The sequence below is a fragment of the Pelodiscus sinensis genome, chromosome 2, assembly GCF_052426305.1.
Source record: "Pelodiscus sinensis isolate ZL-2025 chromosome 2, ASM5242630v1, whole genome shotgun sequence".
NCBI classification, from domain to species: Eukaryota; Metazoa; Chordata; order Testudines; family Trionychidae; genus Pelodiscus; species Pelodiscus sinensis.
The window spans coordinates 218,052,892-218,073,578 of NC_143053.1; the positions used below are offsets into that span (position 1 = coordinate 218,052,892).

The 20,687-nt window shown below is 44.9% G+C and overlaps 1 protein-coding gene across 1 annotated transcript; it reads right to left on the bottom strand.

Moving 5' to 3' along the window:
- Window positions 1–622: 622 nt before the first annotated feature.
- Window positions 623–20,460, bottom strand: STEAP1 (STEAP family member 1). Its single transcript, XM_006114443.5, has 5 exons — window positions 19,745–20,460; window positions 13,559–13,651; window positions 9,245–9,757; window positions 6,974–7,138; window positions 623–881 (listed from the first exon to the last, which is right to left on the bottom strand). The coding sequence occupies exons 2-5, from the start codon at window positions 13,637–13,639 to the stop codon at window positions 624–626; spliced, it is 1,017 nt and encodes a 338-aa protein (XP_006114505.2). The 5' UTR covers window positions 13,640–13,651; window positions 19,745–20,460; the 3' UTR covers window position 623.
- Between the last annotated feature and the right edge of the window lie 227 nt (window positions 20,461–20,687).

Consider the following 20,687-nt stretch of genomic DNA (forward strand, 5'->3'; position numbering starts at 1 on the left):
AAAAGTAGCCATGGCATAATTTATTTGAAAAATATTCTGATATTTGTCAAGTGAATTATTCAACTAATATCATTCAATCAGCTTCTGCTATCACAGAGAATGGGAGGATTCATTAGCTTTGTTTAAATTCTTAGTAAAAGCAGAGTATGTGTATTCAGAATTGATTTAGAACTTTAAAAAGTAATTATCTCATCCAATCTAAACAAAATTCTCATTTTCAATAGACATTGTCAGTTGAAAGGATCATTTATTCAAAGGATTGTTTATTCTCTCACATTTTTTTCCACTCCACCCTATTTGGACAGAAGTTTCTAAAACTCTAGCTGAAAAGTAAAATCATCCTTGCATACAAAGTAAAAGGCCAATTCTGCAAACACTTATGCAAAATCTTTCAAGTAGAAATAAGAAATCCTCCGGAAAAGGCTTTATTTTCCGGAGAATAACGTCTAGACTGGCGCTTTTCTCCGGCTTTTCCCCAAGCCGGAAAAAAGCGGCAGCCATGTTAATGCAAATGCCGCGGGGGATATGTAAATCCCCCGCGGATTTGCCTATTCCAACGTGCTACATTAGCATCCCTTTTCCGGGATGTATACATGGCAGCAGGATAAACACTCATATTCAGTTTACAGTCTGGAAGTCATCTGTGTTTTATTCATTTCTGTGTTAGCATCCCAACCACATCTGATCTTCTGGATCTTCTTCCTCAGGCACGGGAGAAGCAGGATGCTTTTACAAAGCAGGACTAAAATAGGAAGAAAAATTGCTATTATAAATGTCGGCGGGGTGTACCATATAAATTGGTTTACGTCAACCCATTTATTCCAGGCGAATACCAATGCATGAATTGTGCATAGCAGCAAAGCAAAGTACCCCATCTTGCTCTGGAAAGAGAAAGAAAACACAAGTTTGTTATTTTCCCCCAATAACAGTAAAAACAACATATTAGGCAGATGTTGTAAGCAGTAAGGCAGAGGTGGGGAACCTCCAGCTCACAGGCTACATGTGCTTCGTCAGAGTTAGCTGCTGGCAGGCTGCAAGATGGTTTGTTTACTCAGTGTCCACAGTCACAGAGCCCTGTACCACCCAGGTGACATGATTCAACATTTCCGGCTAATGGGAGCTGTGGGAAGTAGTGGCCTGGTCTGTAGGTTCACCAGCCCTTGCACTAGGGCTTGATTCATAACCCACAAAAGTTTTTGGTCAGATCAAAGACTATTAATTCAGTAACTAAAGGCTCAATCCTACAAAAAAAGTAGCAAATTCCTTGTTTTAATGGGAGAAAGACTGGGCTTAGTTTGCCAATTTTTTCACATAGCAGTAGCATAAATGAGATATCAAAGAGAGATTGGTGGTCTGTGGTACTACTTTCTCAGATGACATAGGTCCATTCTTTTTATTAGGTCAATTTTCTCACATGGCATTTTTATCCTCCATAAGCAGGAGGATGAATATGACTTGATGCTTTGTAATCATTTACTTTGCAATTTTTTTTAATCCTACTGTATTCTTATAGAAATAAGAAATTAGGAAAGCATAACAATCAGGAACTTTCTGATGCTCTATGCTATGAAAACCCTATCAATTGCCTTCCTTGAATAGGAATAACTTCCATTGACATCACTGGTTTTGATTTAGCATGCTCAGGGAATTCAGGATTGGGTCATAAGAGCAAAAAAAAACCAACTATACAGGTTGAACCTCTTTAGTCCAGCACTTTCTGGTCTGGCAACATCCATGGTTCAGTGTGATTTTAGTTAGCTGGATGTCCACTTATCATGGGGATGGCCAAGTTTCCTATGGTCCCATGAAGTTTATTTACAGCCCCCAGTCCTAGCTCTCAGTGTTCTGTGCTAGAGATGCAGCTGTGTTAGTCTGGTGTAGCTGAAACAAAAGACAGAACTATGTAGCACTTTAAAGACTAACAAGATGGTTTGTTAGATGATGAGCTTTCGTGGGCCAGACCAACTTCCTCAGATCAATATGTGGAAGAAAATCGGTACAACCATATATACCAAAGTGATACAATCAAAAAAATGAACTAGTGAAATTGACAAATCAAATTTTAGAACAGAGTGGAGGTGAAGGGGGAAGGTTAGTGTCTGTGAGGTAATGACATTAGGGGTGATAATTGGGGAAGCTATCTTTGTAATGGGAGAGATAATTAGCATTATTGGACCTAACCATGCCAGTTACAAGATCAAGAACACATATTCCTGTTCATCCAGAAATATAATTTATGCTATCATGTGCCTAAAGTGTCTGTCTGCTATGTACATTGGACAACTTCTCAGACACTTCGCCAAAGAATCAATGCACACAAAACAGACATAAGACTCTCTCACAGAGAGAAAGCTGTTGCCTCCCATTTCAGCCAGACTGACCATTCTCTCACTGACCTTAAAACATGTATATTGCTTCAAAGAGACTTTAACTCCTGACTTCACTGAGAAGCTTCGGAACTGTCATTCATGCTTAAATTTGACACTTTATGTATGGGTTTAAACAAAGACTCTAATTATCTCACCCATTACAAAGATAGCTTCCCCAATTATCACCCCAATGTCATTACCTCACAGAAACTTTGCCTATTATCACCCCTATGTCATTACCTCAGACACTAACCTTCCCCCCTTACCCTCACTCTGTTCTAAAATTTGATTTGTCAATTTCACATGCGTTCATTTTTTTGATTGTATCACTTTGGTATATATGGTTGTGTCGATTTTCTTCCACATATTGATCTGAGGAAGTGGGTCTGGCCCACAAAAGCTCATCACCTAATAAACCATCTTGTTAGTCTTTAAGTGCTACATAGTTCTGTCTTTTGTTCTGTGCTGTTATTTAACTGCAATTTACCCCCTGTGCGGCTGCTCCTCACTGGCCCTTTAAGGGTTAACTCAGCCCTGGCAGAAGTTGAGAGAGTATCTGCAGCTGAGGCAGATACAGCCAATTAGGACCCAGATGGGGTTGTATAAATAAGGGCTTCTAAAGGGAAGACAAAAACACACTCTTGCTTTAGCTGGGGGAACAGGAGGGACATTGTTGCTGGGGAAGCTGGAGACCTCCTGAGACACAGCAGTGCTGGGAAGAGGCAGGCAGAGCTGGGGAGCTCCTGCCTGACTTTGTTCCCAGGTTGCAGGGCCTGAGGCATGGCCTGAGGGTACTAGAGCTGTAGACAGAGCAGTGCTGGGGAAAGGCAGGCAGAGTTCTGGCCTGACCTCACTCCCACGCTGCAGAGCCTGAGGGTACTAAGGCTGCAGGAAAACAGTCAGAATAGGCAAAGGCAGCAGGTGCACACTCCCTTGCCAATGATGAGCAGTCACTTCAGACTGCAGTTTGCCCCTAAGGCAGGGGATAGATGATGATTGTCAGTGGATCACTGAGGCATGGTGGGTATAAGAGCTTTGGGGGTTCTCTGGGAGGGAGGACTCTAGAGGGCAGGAGCACTGACCTAGGACTGTACTAGGAGAAAAGGGCACCGTGGGCAGCTCCAGGGCTGAAGAGCTAATTCCCAGAGTGACCAACTGAAGATACCTTGGGGATGAGCTTGCCCCGTGACAACCCCTAAATGTCTTCTAATAGCCCAGTTATCAGTGGAAGTGTTGGTAATGCTGCTAGAGAGTACTGACCTCCCGAGGTTCAGCAAATTCTCTGGTTTAGCACCGGCCAAGCCCCATGTATGCCAGACTAGAAAGATTCAACCTGCAGTAGGATCTCTGGATTTGAATTTCCCATTAAAATAAAAAAAAAATCATGTTTCATAGTAACCAATGGGAATCATACATTGCATTTTCATGTTCTAGATACCACTTCACATAATCAGATAGATAAATTATTTGTTTACAAAACTAATTTAACATATTAGAGTTATTCTTCTGGTTAGCTGGGCTTCTTTATTTTGTGGCTGGTTGAGTGATACCTTATTTTGTGGCTGGTTGAGGAAGAAGGTGGGCATAAGCTGCCATTTCATTTGAAAGAGTAAGATAGGGATGTTACATTTTGTTTAATCAACTAATCAACAGTCAATTAGTCAATAAGCAGGGGAGCTGCAGCAGGGTTAGCTCCTGGCCTACTGGCTCTTAAAAAGGCTGAAGAACAGCAGGGGCAATCTTGTACGAGCTGGGATAGCTGATTCCCGGCTCGCACCGGGTCCACCCTGCTGTGCACCAATCTTTTACACACACCTGTCAGCTCTTAATACATTTAAAAGGCTGAAATGCAGTGGCAGGGACCTGGCATGAGTTAAGTCAGCTGATTCCTGGCTTGCACCAGGTCCCCCTGCTGCGCACCAGCCTTAAATGTAAAAAGGCAAGAGCGCAGCGGGGGACCGTGTGCGAGCCAGGAATCAGCTGTCTCAGCTCACACCGAAACCCCCACTGTGCTTCTGATTTTTAAAAGTATTAAGAGACAGCAGGCTCTTAATACATTTAAAAAGCAGAGGCACAGCATCTGGGACTGGATGCTAGCTGGGAATCATCTGATTCCTAGCTCGCGCCCGGTCACCGCTACCTCCCTGCCTCCCCAGCTCCCCACGGAGACGGTGCTAGGGAGAACTGGCTTTTAAGGCAGCTCCCTGCAACACTGGTTCCTGCTCCCCCCTCTTGCTGCCTCTGATAGAAGCAGCAAGGCGCGGGGGCGGGGGGAAGCAACTATTTGAGTGACTAATCGACTATCCAATAAGCTTTTGCTTATTGGATAGTCAACTAGTCACTTATATCCCTAGAGTAAGAAGCTGCTGAGCTCCTCTAGAGAACTGGGAACACTAGGAACATCATCCAAAACAAAGGCACATGCTAGTCAGGGGAAAACCACAGCCATATAGGTGAGGGGGTTTCACTGCATATTGTTTTAGTGGAAATGTGTGTGTCTGTGATAAAAGCAGGAGGGGAGGATAAACAATGCAGAAGCTGAGACACAAGCAGCAGAAGGCCAAGGGTACAGAATAAGTAGCGGGAATGTATCCCTGAGAAAGCTTTGGAGGTAAGTTCTGGCTCAATTTGAGAGAAACTAAACTGTTTCCTGCTATTGGATTCCTATCATGTTCAGGACTTTATGTACATTCTCTGTAAATAAACAGAATCGTGTCAGAGAAACATCAATATATCAGCAAATTTCTCCTCTACTTAAAAACAACTCTCTACTAGACCCCAAATCTTGGCTTACTGGTTGGGTAAAAAGGGGCAATGGAGTTTTAATATGAGTAGTGTAAGTTGTGAAATAGAGGCCCTTCCCCATCACCTCTACTACTCTCTATACATGTGAGAATTTTCATTACAACTGATTGCCTCTCATATTACAATATATACGATCTCTGTCACTATGCTGTCAGGAGATACTCCTTGATGATACCCCAGATTGTTTAATAGGCAATCAAACTTTCATGTTTAGGTGCTCTGGGAGTGAATCACTACTCTATTAAGCCATTTTTACTCTAGTATAACCTCAATGACTTCAGGGGAGTCTTTATGAATTAATAGTAAAGCAAGTCAGAGGAAAATCCCAGCCCCTTAAACTGGTGCCTAGGTGGCTGAAGAAAACACTTGTGGATGCTAAGATTGGTACCCATATAGGATTGGTTGGATGTAATTAAGGGCAGAATTTGACCTCTGATTTTTTCAGCTAGATTCATTTTCTTGGAACATACCTATTTTGTTGGAGAGGGAGAGTGAAAGCTTATGTTTATGCTAAAGGCTAAGTGCTCTCCCTTCTGGTGCTTTGTACTGCACAAGCTGCATAAAGCTGGTAGAAAGCTGCCCCGAGGGGACAACAGATAATTCCGTTAGTGTAATGGAATCCCATGTTGCATAAAACTGGCATGGTCAGGTGTATTCCATCTGCTCCCAGCCCCACATACTGAGGGTACATCAGGGCCAGTAGGAATGGACCACGGTATGATGGAAATGCCTTTCCTGTGAATGGTCCTTGGCCCATAGAGTCACCCTTAAGGGACTTTTACCGTCAGTGGCCGACCTCTGGATTAGTGGAGCAGATATGCTTAGCACCACTTTCCCCACCTCATACCTTGTGCCCTATACAATGCAAATGGATTTGCTCCTGGAGTGGGCTTGCCCACAACAGTTCATGATACCATCTATGTGTTTTGTTAGTCTCTAAGGTGCTGTAAGACGATTCATTGTTTAAGTTTTTCCAGTTACAGACTAACTCAGCTACCCTTGTGAAGCTTCTGGTCTTAATGGTTTGACATAGGAAGTGACAATACCAGAGCCTCTCCGCTCCTTTGCCAACATACCTTTATCCTGTTCTTGATTCAAAAGAATCTCATTCTAAACATCATTCTAATATTTGGCTTTCTAATGAAGCCTCCAATGAAGGTGCAAATTGTAATGTGTTTTTTATGATGGACCACACTGAGACCAGAATCTCATTTCTTATGCAGCAGACCATGGAACTGACATCTGACCTTTTATAACCAACAATGGCAAATTGGGGACATCTGAACGAGTGTCCTACATGTAAGAGGACATTCCTTGTCCCATTACCAATCTCTAATCTTCAACATTTTAGTCCACCAATTTGTCAGTCCTCTTTTGCCAAGTAACAAATAAAGTAGAATGTTTATTGCAAAACAATTGGCAAAGGTCACTTGGTAAACTTTCACATTGGTTTCCCCGAACACTGTGATGTTCTGATACTTTAAAGCAGTAGTGAGGGACTGTTCTTTGTTTAGGGGCCACCAATCTACAGAAAAATCAGATGGGGGCCACACACAACTGAGGAAAAAAACCCCAAACAAACCCTTACTGACATGGCCCCTGGAGAAGGGGACCTGGAGCACCAGTGCAGGCTCCCCAATGATGGGGGAGGCCCTGGCCTTCGATCCAGGCAAGCAGGGGGCTGGCCTGAGCCTGAGGTTCCCCACCTCTGCTTTAAAGAAAGGCTATTGCTGTTGATCTTAATTTATAATGTAAAATCCTCTAATAGAGGACAGGTCACGTGTAGTATTTATGTGTACCTGAACACAGTGGAACTCTCTCCAGGTCAAAGACTGGCTGACAGATGGAATTGATGTTACTGCCAAAATAGCCAGTATAGCTAACCCCAGAATTCCTAGAGACACATAAATCTCCATCCTCCAGACATCATGTTCAATCCAGGCATTTTCCTTTTTTTGCTGGACCTGCCAAAAAAAAATCACATTTAAAGTGACAGACTGACACAAGATCTTGCTGTTCCCAAGAACTGTAAACTTGAAAAACAACAAATGGTTTGGTAGCACTTTATAGATTAACAAAATATGTTTTAAGTTTATCCTGTACAGACTAACTTGGCTACCCCCTGAAGCTTCCAAGAACTGTAGTTATTTATATTAAAGTGATTTAGTCATAAACCAAGAGAAATAATAGATGGTGGCTTTGTTTTCACTCCTTTTTTCTTGCTTTTGCCCTACTAGTGAGAATGTGCCAATTCTCTGCATTTAGCTGTTAGGTTATTTACTTCTGATAACAAAGGTTGTATGAATATACACTGAAGGAAAATCACCTACATTGAGATGTGTTTACTGACTTGAGCAACACCTTGGAGGAGACTTGTTCTGCAGCCTTTGTAATCCAACTTCACAGCAAGAAAATCTTTATTCTTTCACAAACAAAATTCCAGCTATGGCTAAATACCATACTAACAGGATTCTAACAGGAAATATATTAACATGGACTATTTTAAGGGGCTAATCAGCAGGCACTCTCAATTACTTTGTTATCCTGCCAGGATAGCTATTTAACTCTCTAAATTACACTTGGCCCATTGAGCTGCCTTGAGTACAACCATCAGATTAGACTTCAGAGGCCCTGATACTCAGGGTTTCTTTAATTCATGGCTGTGTGCAACAGCCTTAAGGGCTCACTGCATCAGGAAGGGACCATCACAGTGTAGCCTCAATCACTTAGGACACCCGGACATTCCCTAGGCTGGGCGCTGTGAGTGATTTAGCAGCACTACACTACCTAATACCAAGGAAATTTCAAGGTCACTCAGGCCAGCTTCAAGGATGTTTCAGCAAATTCTGGAGCTAAGAGTTTGTGCTGAATGCATCCTGCCCTCTTTGTGTCAAACCCACCCATGCTGCTAGCAGAAAGCTGAGATAGGACCTTAAAACTAACATCACTTCACACTTGTTTGTTATGGATATGGCAGTGGGAATCAGGATTAGCACCAGGAGTTGTATAGATAGTCAGAGGAGGCTCTTAAAGTACTTTATAAACAACAATTTGCCTGTGAGGCAGGTATTATTGTAGGTGTTCTATGGGCTAATAATCTCAAACCCACACAGGAGAAGAGACTTGCTCAAGAGTATGCAGAGATTCATTGGTAGAGCTATCACTGACATTCAGAGAATGGGACTTTTGGTTCCAAGCCTTAGCAAATACAGACTGTACCTTTAAAAACCAGCATTCTCTGGTTCAGAAACACCTGTCGTCTGGCAAGACCACAGATGCTCCTGGACCAGACAGCCCAGGAGCCTAAGGACAACAGGGTCAAAAGACCGGGGCCGGGGCCAGAGCCCCACAGCAGCCTCCAGCAGCCAGTATGAGGTTGGAGCCCCATGTTAGCCCCCAGGAGCTTGGGGCTGAGAGGATGGCTGGGCAGGGCCAAAGTCTCCTGGCACTCCACAGGAGCCTGGGGCCAGAGTACAGCAGCAGCCTGCTGGAGCGTGGGGCTGGAACCCCACAGCAGCGTCCTGGAGCACGGGGCTGGAGCTGGAGCCTCGCAGCAGCTCACTGCAGTTCAAGGCCAGGGCCGGAGCCTCGCAGCAGCTCACTGGAGTTCAAGGCCAGGGCTGGAGCCTCGCAGCAGCCCCCTAGAGCCCGGGGCTGGAGCTGGAGCCCTGTGGAGAGCCTCCGGAGGCTGGAGCTTGTGCTGCCCAGGGAGCTGGGCATGGGTGAGGCAGGGTGCCTATTGGGGCAGCCTGCCAGAAGCAGGTGATGGGCTTGGAGACTGGTGGCAGGAGACCTCCCCTGGTCTGGCAAATTCTCTTGTTCGGAACCGGTCAGTTCCCACCGGTGCCGGACCACGGAGGTCCAACTTGTCGAGTCAGCTCTCTCACTTCAACATACCCCAAGCCACATATATTTTGTAGGTCAGCTCATAAGGTCTTAAAGTTTTGTGGTGGCTACTTCAGATCTGAATGAAAATCTTTCTCCCCACAGGCTTCTCTGTGCGATTTGAGGTGTGAGAGCAGGCCTCTGTCACAACAGAAGTTTAGTTTGATATTTAGACTCAGTCCTACCTGTTGGTATGCCCAGTTTAGCAGCTTGTATCTGTAAGATCTTCTCATTGGGTAGCATAAGCTATAGCATGCGTGCATTGAGGCAAAGAAAAAACTGAGGAGGCCTAGTTGCTTTCTTGATAGCATCCACCCATTCAACCACTGTGGAAATCGTTTATATTTGGTCCCATAGTAGAGCTGAAAACTTGCAGCTAATATCCCTGGTAAATAAACCAGTGCCAGAAGGGTGATTGAAACCACTGGTAAAACTTTGTTTATGACCAGGATTGGAATTTTATAGAAAGCATTCTCTTTAGTAGTGACAAAAGGGTGGATGACATCTCTCAGACAAGTATAGATAAATATTAGCAATGAGGTTATCAATGCTATCTTCAATGGCAAGTGCCATTTTGGGAAGAAGTTCTGCTTGCAGTATTGATCTGAAGGGTATTCAAACTCATCAAAATGGGTTGCTTGATGTAAATGAAAAAATGCAACTGCTTCTTGGGTGTAGGTGACTTGCAAATCCATATTCTGAAAAGGATAAAAAAATGCATCAAATTTAAGAGGAGATTAAAGAATCCATCTGTCATGTTAGACTCCTGTATTACTGCCCTTTCTCTTACATTATCCAAAACAATAACATAATAGTTATTGAAGACAAGGCAGCACAAAGGTGAGGTTTCAACTCTCAGATAGCTAGGTAACTAGCTGATCTGTGCTGGGGTGATTTAAATCTAGATTTTTGATTCCTTATTCATTCTCCAAGGTGGTTTCTGAATAGATTTTCTCTCGTGGTAGTTAACTTCCTGGAGTGAAGATTTCATTATGATCTCTTCTGATACGAGGAATACATTTCAGACTAATAATGTAATCCAAATAACACACATGGTAATAGAAGCCAGACTGTATAACACAACATTCTGGTCAGCCAGTGATATTTTAACTGCATTTTCAGGACAAATAGAAATGTTTTGATTGATGGTTCACTGGCAATAGAAACTAAAGAGTAGCTAGGGGCACACATCAGTCCACTCCTTGATTGAGTCCCCACACCCCTGACTAGATACACACAAGATCTAAAAGTTTCCTATCTCATTTCCCCTTTAGAAATTGTATGAAATTGGATCATCTCAACTACAACATTGAATTTTCTTCTGCCAGGTAGGCATGGCTTGATTGACTTTTGCTGAAGTTGATGGAAAAACTCCCATTAATTTTGGTGGGAGCAGACTTAGGCTATAACTTCAGTAGAACTTTATAGCATGCCTTACAGTCAATACGTTTACAGACTATCCTGTGTTTTTACATCTTAGAAGCAAACAGATTAGAATTTATGTTTTCCTTTTATGTCTACACAATGAGGGGATGCTGGTGGAGGTTTGTCCGGGGTTGGGGAATTACATTTATTGTTCACAAACTAAGAGAAGTATCTCCTTTCGTAATTCAGAAAAAAAAAAGTCTCAAATAAGCCAGAAATTGTTCCATTTGAAGACGTCTAATGTGGCACCTGTCCAGACCTCAGTGCAGAAGAGTTTCTGTACTAGACTGGGGAAAAAATAATTAGTGACCGTATTTTGGAATTTCTAAATCTGCCTCACATTAGCACATAGGAGGTCTCCCAAAGCAGGTTCAGGGCTGTTATCCAGCATCATTTTCGAGAACCAAACTGCTCCATTTAACAATGGTGCTGACACAAGACAGAGGGGAAAAGTCAGAGAGGATGTATGAAAAGAATCAGCATGTAACCCATTAGTAATTGGCTGTGAGTCTAAGGGTACATCTGCCGTTCAAGCTGGGAGTGTAACTTCCAGCCCAAAAAGACATACCTGTGTTAGCTATAACTGAATTAGCACATTAAACATAGCACATAGTCCTAGTGGTGTGAGGGACTATTGGAGCAACAGGAAGGATAGCCAGACTGCGTATATAATTGTTTGAGACGATAGGCTTATAGTTTGGGAAGACAGCCCGTCCTGACGCCACAGCTACACTCTATTTTTAGCATGCTAGCTCAATCAGAGCTAGCCAGGATACAGCTCCATGAGCTGGGAATTCCACCCCCAGCTCCAGAGGCAGGCATACCCTAAGGCTTTGTCTTCACTGACAGAAAAAAAAGTTTGGGTTTTTCCACAGTGAGACAGCAAGCATGCATAGTGACTTTAACGTAAAAGTTCCAAGTGGAACAAGGTACTCGCAATGGTAACTATGTGATAGGAGGGCAAAATCAGCACTATGCCCCCCTCTGGGGTATGACGTAATTTACCTTTTGCCCTGTCTCCAGGAGGTCTGCTAACACACTAGCTATCCCTCAGTAAAAGCACAGCTTGACCTACAGACTTCATTAGTCACACTTAGGCTAATGATACCTACATTGCAGTGGGAGGTGACATACCCATACTAGCTTTAATCTAGTTAGTGGCAGCGCAGGGTTCATTCGGGGCTATACAAGGGTCCTTGAGTATCCGATCTCATCACTAGCCTAAGCTGCCACTTCTACACCAGTTCTTTTAGCAGGGACAAAATGAGTTCCACTAGCATAGCTGTTTACCTGAGCTGAAATTGTATCCTGGATTGCAGTGCGCACATTCCATCCAAAGGTCTAGATGGTGAGTAGAGACAAAGGCTGTGTCTACACTGGCACCATCTTGCACAAAAGCAGCCGCTCTTGTGCAAAAACTTGCTGCCTGTCTACACTGGCCATGTGTTATTGCGCAAGTAAACTGACGTTCTAATGTATGAAATCAGGGCTTCTTGCACCAGAACTCTTGCTCCCGCTCAGGAATAAGCCCTTTTGTGCAACTGTTCTTGCGCAAGAGGCCAGTGTACACAGGCAATATGAATTTCTTGTGCAAGAAAGTCCTATGGTTAAAATGGCCATCAGAGCTTTCTTGCGCAAGAGAGTGTCTACACTGGCAAGAATGCTCTTGTGCAAAAGCACATGCCAGTGTAGAAGTCTCTTGCGCAACTACTTTAACGCAAGAACTCTTGCGCTAAAGAGTTTTTGCGCAAGATCACGCCAGTGTAGACGTAGCCAGACTGAATTGGTCTAACATACACACTGAGGCCGTGTCCAGACTCAGGGTTTTTTTCGGGAAAAGTAGCCTTTTCCCGAAAAAACTTCCCCTGCGTCCAGACTCAAGCCGCGTTCTTTCGAAATTATTTCGAAAGAATGCGGCTTTTCTTTCGATGGCGGTAAACCTCATTTCACGAGGAAGAACGCCTTCTTTCGAAAGCTCCTCTTTCGAAAGAAGGCGTTCTTCAATGTAAAGAGGCCGTCTTCGAAAGAGAGCATCCAGACTCGCTGGGTGCTCTCTTTCGAAAAAGCGGATTTCTCTTTCGAAAGATCCGCCTGCAGTCTAGACGCGATCTTTCGAAAGAGGCTCTTTCGAAAGATGCTTTCGAAAGAGGCTCTTTCGAAAGAAGCCTGCAGTCTAGACATAGCCTGAGAGGACAGAAGGTGGGTAAATCATATGCACTAAGATTCATCTGTGAACTTGGCCCAGAGGTACTGACCTTCTGAAAAGGTAGTTTGAAAGGTCTAATTCAATACTGAATGGCCTCCAGTAGTAAGGGATAGCTAACCTCAAAATAATGAATTAGTTCTTTGATTCAGTGCCTATTGAGCATTTGGTGGATGGCCCACCCAGATCTAGAGCCCCTCCCCCCAGCTTCAGGGCAGAAGCTATAGGATCCAGGTCTCAAGGGAATTTGGGGGAAAACAAATGAAAAAAACATGGATGGGACTAAGGGCTGCAGGGTCAAAAGCCGGGAGCCAGTGGGGGGCACTGAGCAAAGAACCTCAGACAATGCTCACTGCCCCTTAAAGAAATGCAGGACCCAGTGGCCATGGGCCAGAGGTACTCTGCCCAGAAACATGACTTTTGGGAGGACTGGAAGTAGGTTCACCTCCCCATCCAGGTTCCTGTTCCTGCAAAGAAAAATTTCTGTTGGAAAACTTTTTTTTTTTGGCTGAACTTTTCAGTTGAGGCAGTGAGGAAGACAATATTCATTGTGAGATGACTACTTTAAAAAGACTGTCTTTTATAGGGGGAGTTCAGGAATTTATTATTAGAATAAAATGCTTTCTACAGGGCTTTGTTCGGCTGATAAGGCACACCTCAAATGCTTCATGTAGCTCTGAACTGTGCTGCCACTCCATTGGCCCACACTGTGTTTATCTTTTTATCTCCTCAAGACAATATTGTTACAAGACTTTAAGATGAGCTAGTGCAATCCCACTGTAATGGAAACGGTTAATTCTCCAGAACAACTGAGGTGTGAGGTACAAAACATTGGCATGATGCACATGAGCTTTTTTAATATGGATGTTACCAAATTGTTACGACTTCCTGTATTTCTCCCAGTGTCCATTTTCTGAACTTCGTCCTGATCCTGAGTATTCCCACTCTCCATTATGGAGGAATCCTGCAAAATAATTCCAGAAGTTAAGTCAAGTGCTCAAATTCACTGCTACAATTTTGTAGCTTATTTTACTGACATGACTGTATTTTTTATTTGCAATATGTTTTCAAGGCCATTTGCCTTCGCATTCAAAGTTCTACTGCAGCTCAATTGGCACACATCAATTGCTTATAAATGGCAAATTCAAGGAATGCAGGAACAATTAGCAAAACTATCCTGTCCCAGGAGACCATCTTGATTAAGACAATCTTGAGGCTCACTGAGATGGAGGGCCACTTTTGCAGTCCACTCAATATTCTAGGTTGCCCATCACTGAGCTAACAGGAGAGTTGGCCAGACCAGTTTCTTGGGCTGGTATGGGATGTGTTCACTCTGAGTGAAGGGCAGGCTCAGAAGTACAGTAAACTTCCGATAATCTGGCATCTTTAGGACCCAGAGGGTGCCGGATTATCAAATATGCTGGACTAGCGGAAGGGGGGGATGCGCCCCTCGGTGCTGCGGGACCAACCTGGCAGCACCCCAGCTGCTCTGCCCCAGGTGTCCCCAAGTCAGCTGCTGCTGAAACTGACCAGCAGCTGACTTGGGAGAAGCCGGGGGCAGAGCTCATCTGCCCTGGGCTTCCCTGAGTCAGCCGCTAGTAAGTTTCAGCAGCGGCTGAATCGGGGAAGCCGGGGGCAGAGCAGCTCCAATTGTCCGGCTTCCTGGAGCACTTCCAGGTTCCAGATGGTGCCGGACCATCAGGAGTGCCGGACCACTGGATGCCGGTCCACTGGAGTTTTACTGTATCCCAAACCCGATGACAGAGGGTTTCTAGGAGGGCTTGCTTCACAGATGTAAGGGGAGTGTTAGCCCCTTACTAAAACTCTGTGGGAGTTTTTGGTTTGCCAGCTGGCAGTATCAAAAGGGGAAGAGTCCATGAGATTGACAGACCCCAGAGACAATGGAAAGCAGCCAACACTCCAGCTCAGACTGATTGACAGGTTGGACAGGCCAGTGAGAAAAGTGAGAGGCCAGGCCCCGTCCTCTCTGTGAGCTGGGATTGTTCTGGGTCTCTCTGAGCAAGGAGAGAGCTGAGAGACAGCTAAGAGTAGTGCAAGCTGTGTCCATTCATTATCAGTGGGAATAGGTCAATGGAGGGATGATAGTAGTTACTATAGAGAACTTTCTGGGTGTCTGGCTGATGAGTCTTGCCCACATGCTCAGGGTTTAGCTGATCGCCATATTTGGGGTCGAGAAGGAATTTTCCTCCAGGGTAGATTGGCAGAGGCCCTGGAGATTTTTCGCCTTCCTCTGTAGCATGGGATACAGATCACAGCTAGAGGATTCTCGGCATCTTGGGGTCTTCAAAGTATTTGAGGGCTTCAATATCTGAGATATAGGTGAGAGGATTATTCTGGGAGGGGTGGGTGAGATTCTGTGGCCTGCACTGTGCAGGGGGTCAGACTAGATGATCATAGTGGTCCCTTCTGACCTTAAAGTCTATGAGTCTATGAGAAGTCCTGCAGCTACAGAGCCAGACTCAGACAGCCCAAGGAGTGCAAGCTGTGTGGAGAGGCAGTTTTGCAGCAATAGAGCAGTGACACACAGCTCAAGGAGCACAGTCCCTGTGTTGAGCAGCAGACTGGCAGTGCTCAGAGAAGCCAAAAGGGACAGAGAAGCAACGCAAGGAGCTGGAGACTGACAAGGCAGCACAGCCTACAGCTGGGTGTGGTGAGCATCTGGGACCAGCAAAGTGTGGGGAGAGGCTCTGGGCAAGGAGATATTACCAGCCAAGAGGCCCAGCAGGCCAGACTGGGAGAGGGGTCTGGCCACTTAGAGCTTGAGGCTGTGTGGTCACTGCCAGAGCAAGCGTGTCCAGCCTGCAGCTCCCCTGCAGCACATCCAGGGCCTCTAAGGGGCCTATAAGGAAGAGACTGTGAACTGTCCTTACACTCTGCAGACTGCTGTTTTGATGTCCCTGAGCTACAGAGCAGGGCTGTGTGTTCTCATTTAACCACTCATTTTTTTCTTATTCTTTTCTCTTTAATCAGTTGATGTTTAATAAATTGTATTTGCTTTGAACCTCATGAAATGATCACTGGGCCAAGAAGGCCTGCAGTGTAAAGAGAGCACCTCGGAGTGGGGACACCCTAACTCCTGCCCCTAGTGACTACAAGGTCGGGGATTAAGCCCCAGGAAACCTGGGCCCAGCCTTGTTGGGGTTTCGAGGACTCTGCTATTCAGGAGAGTGGAGGGGGAGCCCTCAGGATCAGGGAAGCCGTGGGGTAAAGGAAGTGGGAGCGGGGACTCAGATCCTTTCACTGGTCCATTTCACCGGGGTGGTATATAAGCCAGGAAAGTTCCCCACAATAGCGGGGCCATTCCCCCGCTTACACAGAGTACTCAGAGTACCTCTACATCCAGCTTCCTTCTTCTGCAGAGGAAAAATATCTGTTGGAAATCCATGGTGGCCATTTTTTACTAGTGACAGAGCATTACAATTTCTTTAATATTTTGGTCCTCCATGCCTTCTCCTGTTAACGATGCATTCCCCCTTTCCTTCCCCCACCCCCTAAGTGGCTCCCTTTTATTGTGTGAATGACCAGCAAGTTGTGGTATAAATTTCTATTGACTTATCAAACTGTGAGGTGAAACCACCACCAATTTTGCTTCTTTCCCTACTGGAAAACTGCAGGAATTTCAGTAGTATAGGAAAAATTCTTGCCTTAGATCTGGGAAGTGAGGGAGGTGAGAAGGGGGTTAGCACTCCCATACAATGATGTTGAAGAGGATTCTGGCCTTGCTTTTTCTGAAATATGCTTCTGGTGTCACCAAGACTTCTTACAGAAGTGATAGTCTGTGGCTTGAGCGCTGCACATGCTTCCTTGGGGCACGGATGGCTCCAATTGGAGTTTATTTCATTCTTCCAGACCCTGAGCAAAATGAGGATCATGGGACCACTCAGTTCTCTCTGAGACACTAGAGGCAGCCCAGGTAAAGCTAAGCAGGGTGAATGGGTTTGCTAAGATCAGGTCAATTCATAAGTCAGGTCAAGGTGTCGGGAAGGAATAAAATGGAGAAAGATGAGTATCTGCAGCACTATCTCTCCTAGCTTCAATGCTGCCTTTCTAAGAATTCCTTCTTGTAGCACTTCATACAGATTTCTAAGAGCACAATTAGGATTGGCAAGCTAAATGTGAAAGTGTTATTCATGTATTAAGACACGCAGCTCTTATTTTGATACTGCACATTCTATAAGTCAGTAGATCCCTGAAAATCTGTGGATATCCACTTTATATCCATGGGATTCTGCACCTGATGATGTCAGTGCTCATTTTTCTGTGTCTCATTTTTGTGGATACATATGCAGATACAATTTTTATCTGTGCAGGGCCCTATAAATGAGAATTCCAACAATACTGCCTGCTATTAAAGGCTTGTGATATTGTGGAGGAAGTAGCAAAATTTGTTATCATGGCTATCAGCTGGGATGACAGCTGTTGATACAAAAAGTAATGATTAGAAACCACTGTTTCAGTTTTCTGGAAATAAAAAACCTTCCTAATAAGCAATAATGAAAAGGGAAACTGTGAGAGTGAATGCATATTTTCATCCAATGCAACACGTCTCAGCTGCGGAGCTGAATACAAAGAATTGGGGTAATGAATGTGCACTTGTTTTCTTGAGCCAGATTTAATGAAATAAAATATCTGCTAAATGTCCAAGAAGGAGATATAGATTAGCAGGGTTCATAATAGGAGACATTAATAATTCCATTCTGTGGTGTCTAATTAATTGGTAAGAAGTTGCCCACTTGCTATTAGCTAGAATGGGTAGAAATGGTGTCCCTAGCCCCTGTTTGTCTGGAAACGGATGACAGGAGAGGGATCATTACCTGTCAATGTCTGGGGCATCAGACATTGGCCATTATCAGCTGACAGGATACAGGGCTAGATGGACCTTTGGTCTTACCCTGTATGGCCATTCTTATGCCACCTTCATTGTCCACTGGCTTTAATTTAAGTAAATCATATTTGAAAGTCCAGCTGTTGAAGAAAAGCTAACTAGAATTATGGCTAAGTAAATTTCAATAGTTATTATTAGCATATGATGAAAATGTTGAAAAATCTTCTGTCCTCAATCCACATTGGTTCAATAAAGGGGCAAGCAATGAGGTAGTAAAGTTTGTGGCTGATACTAAACTGTTTAAGATAGTCAAGACAGAAGCAGACTGTGAAGAACTTCAAAAAAGATCTCACAAAACAGAGTGATTGGGCAACAAAATGGCAAATGAAATTGAATGTGGATAAGTGTAAAGTAATGCACCTTGGAAAAAATAACCCAAACTATACATATAATATGATAGGGGCTAATTTGACTACGACAAATCAGGAAAGAGATCTTGGAGTTATCATGGATAGTTCTCTGAAAACGTCCACACAGTGTGCTGCGGCAGTCAAAAAGGCAAATAGAATGTTAGGAATTATTAAGAAAGGGATAGAAAATAAGACCCAGAATATCTTACTGCCCCTGTATAAAACTATGGTACGCCTACATTTTGAGTACTGTGTACATATGTGGTCTCCTCACCTCAAAAAAGGTATTTTGGCTTTGGAAAGGGTTCAGAAAAGGGCAACTAAAATGATCAGGGGTTTGGAACAAGTCCCATATGAGGAGAGGCTAAAGCAACTGGGACTCTTCAGTTTAGAAAAGAGGAGACTGAGGGGGGATATGATAGAGGTATATAAAGTCATGCATGGTGTGGAGAGGTGAATAAAGAAAAGTTCTTCATTAATTCCCATAATATAAGGACTAAAGGACACCAAATGAAATTAATGGGTAGCAGGTTTAAAACTAATAAGCTAAAGTTCTTCTTCACATAGTGTGTAGTCAACCTGTGGAACTCCTTGCCAGAGGAGGCTGTGAAGGCTAGAACTATAACAGAGTTTAAAGAGAAGCTTGATAAAGTCATGGAGGTTAGGTCCATAAAAGGCTATTAGCCAGGGGGTAGGAATGGTCTCCCTGGCCTCTGTTTGTCAGAGGCTGGAGATGGATAGCACGAGACAAATCACTTGATCACTGTCTTTGGTCAACCCCTCCGGGGCACCTGGTGCTGGCCACTGTTGGCAGACAGGCTACTGGGCTAGATGGACCTTTGGTCTGACTCAGTCTGGCCAATCTTATGTTCTTAAATAATAAACAGGATTCAAACCTACTGTGGGAGTTACAGCTGAGAACCTGCTGTTATATATTACTGCAGATTTCAAGAACCCAAAGGTTTTCTTTTAAAGAACTCTGCATATTTCTTGCTTGGAAAGATGTATGTTGTTTCTAAAAGAAAGAACTTTCTACATTTGCATTTAGCAAAGCTTTTTTCCTGACCCTTGTGGAAGATCCAGTGAGAAACACACAGCATTTGGAATAAAAGATGTTCTGCAGGGTTTCCTCTACAGCCAGAATGGGACTAGATCTTTTCCAGGTTTTGAAACATTGCCCCTATAAAGTGACTCAGGTGAGAGGATGCATGGCAATCTCTGAACAAGCATTTTGTTTTGCTCTTCAGAGAAATAGTTTAAAGTCTGTTCCAATCATCAGCCAACCTATCGGGTTGGAAAAATCAGACTCATGGGCACAGGAAATATGAATGAGAAGCAGCCACATGCTGTTTACTGCAAACTGGAGCTTTGCCTGGAAACATTTCCTTTGGATTTGGGCATACTTATACAGGCAGCTCAGATTAAAGCCTGGAAGACCCCAACCAAACAAGGCTTTGTCACCCCAGATCTGAAGTTTACTCCCGTCCCTTCGTGGACTGTAAAACCAGCTCTTACTGCGCTTTCTGAGTCACCAGCTGAAGGAAGTCATTGATTGAATTCAGAGCTGGTTTATTGCTAGAGTGGGGGAGGGAGAGAAGGGTGAAGTGAAGTTAGAGGTAAGGGATGGGCTGAGTTTCTAGCAGTCTCCCGAGAACCAGGCACTGGCTCGGCTCAGCAAGTGTTTAATTCAACAGGGCAAGGGAGGAGGAAGCGAATCCGCAGCTATTTGTTGGTGTGAACGTAACCCGGTAACAAACGCGGAGCTGTTAGAAAGCGCAGAGATTCAGCTGAAGTTACTTACAAACGTTCTGCCTCGGGTTAGGCTCGGGATAGGGTGCGAGTCCAACGTGCGCGCAGCCCACACGCGAGCTAGCAAGTCTGATGCTCCGGCCCATCCTCCCTCCTTCCTTCCAGCCCCGCCTTCTGCATCCCTCCGCCTCCGGGGCCGGAACGGTGCAAACTGGATCTGCCAAGTCCTGCTGGTTTGCGTCCACCCCGTCCTCTAGTTGTAAGGGCTAAATAGGGATCACGTCCCACCGCTTCTTCTGCATTAAAAAAAAAAGCCAACCTCCCTCCTCTCAAGATCCAGAAACCCCCTTCGGCAGCTGGATTTTTCTGGATCCTCCCAAGTTTGGTCTCCACCAAACCCCAAATAAATGCTAAGCTGGGAAGAGAGGAGAATTGTAGCCGCTCCTCTCGCCCCCACGGCGTCCTGACCCCAGTGAATCCTGGCACCTGAGTGCCACAAATCCTTGGATCTGGGATCTGGGGCCCGCGGGATCCAGGCAGTTTTTGGCTCCCGCCCTGCGAACTGTACTGCTTAGCCAGAGGCGAGACGCAGCAATTCATTCAGCCTAGCGCAACAGTGCCGCACACAGCGGGAGCTAGAGCTATGGCCACGCTATGGCCCCCCAAATCCAGGACTGTCCCGATTTTTAATGGTCTGTTTAGGGGCCTCGAAAACCCCCAGAGTTGTCCCCGAAAAATGTCCCTCCCTGCTTCTCCTCCTCCTCCCGCTCCCCGCCCCGGGGGAGGAGTCAGGGATCCTTCCCGGATTTCCCTGCAGCTGGGGACCCCTCCAATAGCAGAAGCGGGAGGCGGTGCCTGTAGGAGCCCGGGAAGCCTGAGTAAGTGTCTGGGCTGTGGGCCGGACCCCTCCCCCCCCCCCCGCCGGGCCCGGTTGGGCAGGAGAGGGGAAGAGTGCCCCCACCCACGGCGGGCTGGTTGAATGTAGTGAAAATCGC

Bases quoted from the DNA above. Each gene is read 5' to 3' on its own strand.
- STEAP1 (XM_006114443.5), bottom strand. From the start codon at position 13,639: ATGGAGAGTGGGAATACTCAGGATCAGGACGAAGTTCAGAAAATGGAC. The intron at 9,758-13,558 runs GTAACATCCATA...TATCCTTTTCAG, and splicing joins CAGGAAGTCGTAACAATTTG to AATATGGATTTGCAAGTCAC. The intron at 882-6,973 runs GTACACATAAAT...TTCTCTTTCCAG, and splicing joins GAGAGTTCCACTGTGTTCAG to AGCAAGATGGGGTACTTTGC.